Raw genomic sequence first — 3,818 nt, 5'->3', positions numbered from 1 at the left:
CTCAAGTACTAAATTTACCACTCAATGACTGGCAATTTGTGATGCCTGGAAAGAACGAAATGAAAAAAAATGCACGTGTTAAATTGCTCCTGATCTCTCTCAGTTAATTAACTACAGTCAAACGGACAAATCCGAGACAGATGCTTTTCAGTGTCTAGCATTAGAAGCTGGTGGACAAATGCATGGGAAATCTAAGGAGGATTAACCTTGCATTCAATAAACAAAGTAAGAAAAAAAACACTTACTCAAACTACCAGAAGCGAAGGAAGAACAAGAACAAAACGCCACAGAACTTAGAAGCACGACTGCAAGTGGGGAAATGATTTTGCAGATCCTGCATCCAAATTAAAAAGAAAAAAAATGCAACGGTGGTGGCAAGCAATCTAGTAACAAATTCTCTCCATGCATCAACCACTGTATGGTTGTCAGTCACTAATCAACCCTGGCAATTTTTGTCATGCTAGTAAATTTGTTTAGGTTAGTCCCTGACATAATTAAGGGTACTCTTAGTTACAACATTAATGGCTGCAGTTTAAAAACAAAAGAGAAGAGGGACTCTGTGGGTTGTTCTTTCTTTTTTTTTTTTTTTAATGAAGCAATGGTTGCTGAAGTTAAGATCTGGGGTTTGGACAGCAGCCAGCTGCCTAGCCTTTCTGTACCCCTGCGTGTGGCATCCAGCAGCTGCTCCTTTTGCCTTCAGCTTTCAGAGCTCAGCTCTCTTGCCAACATTTCAGTCCAGAACAGGAAGATCATCAGGCTCAAGAGAAACCTTTTTTACATAATATTTATTTTGGGCTTGCGCTTTCGAAAGACAAGAGACTTGTGAAACAGGCCTGCCTCAGTCTGCAAGTAAGCCCTGCTGGGCTTATTGTGGGGGTTTGATGCGACTCAGCCACATGACCAGTCAGGTGATGATATTGGGAACAAAGACTAAAGAGGATAAACTGTTAGATCCAGATCAGTGGCTGATCCCGCTTGGTGAGGCGCTTTATGGTACACCCTTGGAAAAATGGGTCCGTGGCCCAGGTCTCTGCTCTGGAGTTTAGGCGCAGCCTGCTTGATGGGTGAGTAACTCCTTTTTTAAGTGCAACATTTTGGTTTTCATGATCTAAGAAAGTTTTAGGCAGTTGTAAGCTTCTGCAGGAAGATGGGGCTTCTCAGATTCATGCAGTTACTGGTTTCTGCTGCACTGTAAAATGCAGAAAGGGAGAGAATAGCCTGCAGGATAAGAAACCTGGGAGTTTTGTAACGGACTGTGTACGTGCATAACAGCACGGAGCTGGGAAAATGTCCCTAAAAAGGTGGTACGGGTGAGCGCTCGCTCTCTCTTTACACGTCAGATATTTATGGATTCTGAATATTCTGCAACACTTTACTTGCAAATTTGTAACAAAATGGAAATAAGGTTTGGAAAACAGCACTTGCAGCTCCAAGAGGCACTGACGAAGCAGAGTCTTTCTGCAAAAACAATTGAACGTGCTCTAGCAGGATCTTAAATACTTAACTCTGTTACAACAGATGATACACTACTGGCCAAACTCCACCCTTGGATGCACAGCGCAGTGGATTAAAAAATGAGAATTGTCTCCCTGTATCTGAGGACAGAATTTGTCCCTCAGGTTCAGAAAGCACTGATATTTTCACTTTTCTGGATCCCAAGAATGTTATATTCTTGAGACTATGTACAAGGCAGTGCCTGCGCATGGATAAACCCTAGAGGCCGATTCAGAGCGCAAGCTCACAGAGATAGTATTTTTGTTGTAATGTTGTGTGTGGTGTCTGGCCCTCGCTCCATCTCCGTGTGCTTTTGTACCATTGGAATACTAAGAAACCAGAAATCCTGAAATGAGCACACTTGCCTTTATAAAATTGTTATTCGAAGGGCTGAACTGCCTAGATAAATTACTTGGTGATCTTAATCTGTCTTCAGTGCACATGATTAACAGATAATGCATTAACTGAGGGAGAGTCCCTGCTCCTTTTGGAGCTGGCCAAATGTGAAGACAGTTCAGCTCAAAAACGGCTTGCTCATGTTCTTATTCATTAGCAGAACAAGATACGTGTGTGCGTGTACCTGGGGAGGGAGAGAGGGGTACTTTAACATTCACCTAAATATACAAATCTAGATTCAATTTGGGTTTTCTTGGATTGAGCCTTCAATTTCTCCCACTTAGCAGACCTTGGAGGAGTGTGGAAGAGAGGATTAGAAAAAAAAAATTCAGTAGACCAATATGACAGCTCTTCTCTTGCAAACTATAGACTAAAGTCTGTTTTCCTTATAGACAGCAGGGGTTAAGCGTGTGTGTACGTCAGGAAGCATGTGCCCCTGTCGCTGAGGAGAGTTCAGAAAACTTTCACAATCGACTCAACTGTGTCCAGTCACATTTTGTGCTTAACACATGAATCAGCCCCTCGGCAATGGTTGCTAGCAGTTCTCTTTCAAGTTAGAAGGAATATATTTTTCTGGCATCCAAACCTATCAAGAAAGCAAAATAAATCACCCCAAGAACTTCAGAGTAAGTGCAGAGTATACACAGACTCAAGGTTGCTTAAATGTCACTTGGACACAGATTTGTTACTAGAGCGAGTGGAGATGTCACCCCCCTTCTTCAGTGCGTTTCAAGTGGGCCTAATCTCTTCACTCTCTTCCAGACTTATTTTTCCAAAAGGCGTTATTCAAACTGTTACTGAATTTTTCATCTACCAAAGCCGGCAAAAGAAAAGTTTCAGTAACTTCTTTGATTAGGTGCAATTATGTTTTTATAAGGTTGCATGTTTCTTTGTTTCTGAAGCCTTCAACAGCAGCAACTTTTTGCCAAATACACTTATTTTTTTCAAATGGTCTTTTTGACTAAAAGAAATACAACTCCCCTACTCCCCATCTCCCTCCCTTTTCCCACCAGGGTGGGCAAACCGTGTTGCAGGAGCAGTGGCCAGGGATGCAAGTCCCTGAATCAGGTAAGAAACATCCTTTCTGCACTTGGCACTGCCACTCCGCCGCACCTCCCATTCCCTCCGCTGCCGCCTTCTCCTGGCCCTCTCTACGTATGCCTCTGGCTGCAGGAAGGGGAGACATGCCTACTACCATCGCTGTCCCAGCTGCTCCTATCCTGCTACAGCGGAGGCAGCGTGGGGAGCTGGGCTTTCCTAGGGAAGTTGGTGGGTGGTTCCTCCTTGCACCAGCTCTTGGGCTGGTGGGGACCAAGCAGGGAGGAAAACCCACTCACTACTGCTGCTGTCCCTGGTGGAGCCTAGATCCCTGCACAGCCCAGCTGGAGTAGGGCAGGAGCAACTCTGGAGCATCTCCCCACTCCAGAGTCAGCTGGGAACAGAAATGGTAGGCAGGGGAGGGGAGAAGGTGTGTTATTCTGAAAAGACCAAGGTGTTAAACTTATAAAGCAATAAAGCTTGCTTATTCAGAGAGCCTTCTTAGCCTCCTGATCTGCTGTTCCTTCCTGTAATCCCCGGGGCCAACGTAACAATTTATACGTAACACTCTTAAAGGTATCCACGCAAATGGGAGGGAAGGAGATGGGAGGTGCTGCTGAGCCTGGAGGAGAAGGGAAGGTATGCGATTCTTACCTGCTTTAGGGACAGTCTCTGGCTGCTGCAGCATGGTCTGAAGGGCGGGTGCCTGTGCCACCACACCGCTCTGGATCCCTCCACTAGCAGCAATCCACGTGCACAAAAATGGGACCGTGGCAGCTCACTGCGAAGTGCTCCCAAGAAAACAAGTAGACTTCAGATGGCGAATAAGGAAGACCAAGTGAGGGAGAAGGTTTTAATGTCTAGGTCCTTTGTCTAAAGGTGGGTGCCAG

The 3,818-nt window shown here is 45.1% G+C and overlaps 1 protein-coding gene across 2 annotated transcripts in view; it reads left to right on the top strand.

Annotated features, from left to right (window-relative positions):
* Nucleotides 1-836: 836 nt before the first annotated feature.
* Nucleotides 837-3,818, top strand: part of LOC102372388 (sushi, von Willebrand factor type A, EGF and pentraxin domain-containing protein 1) — a 30,300-nt gene continuing 27,318 nt past the window's right edge. Inside the window, exon 1 of one of the 2 annotated variants that reach the window (XM_006023807.2) lies at nucleotides 837-1,064. In XM_006023807.2, the coding sequence (XP_006023869.1) occupies nucleotides 1,010-1,064 (55 nt within the window). In that variant the 5' untranslated portion in view covers nucleotides 837-1,009. Of the gene's footprint in view, nucleotides 1,065-2,908; nucleotides 2,959-3,818 lie in introns of those variants that run through there. The other variant, XM_006023808.2, reaches the window with a different exon arrangement.

Source organism: Alligator sinensis, unplaced genomic scaffold (assembly GCF_000455745.1).
Source record: "Alligator sinensis unplaced genomic scaffold, ASM45574v1 scaffold445_2, whole genome shotgun sequence".
Taxonomy (NCBI): domain Eukaryota; kingdom Metazoa; phylum Chordata; order Crocodylia; family Alligatoridae; genus Alligator; species Alligator sinensis.
The sequence above is the reverse complement of the archived record's forward strand: the minus strand, read 5'-3'. Positions and strand labels throughout refer to the sequence as shown.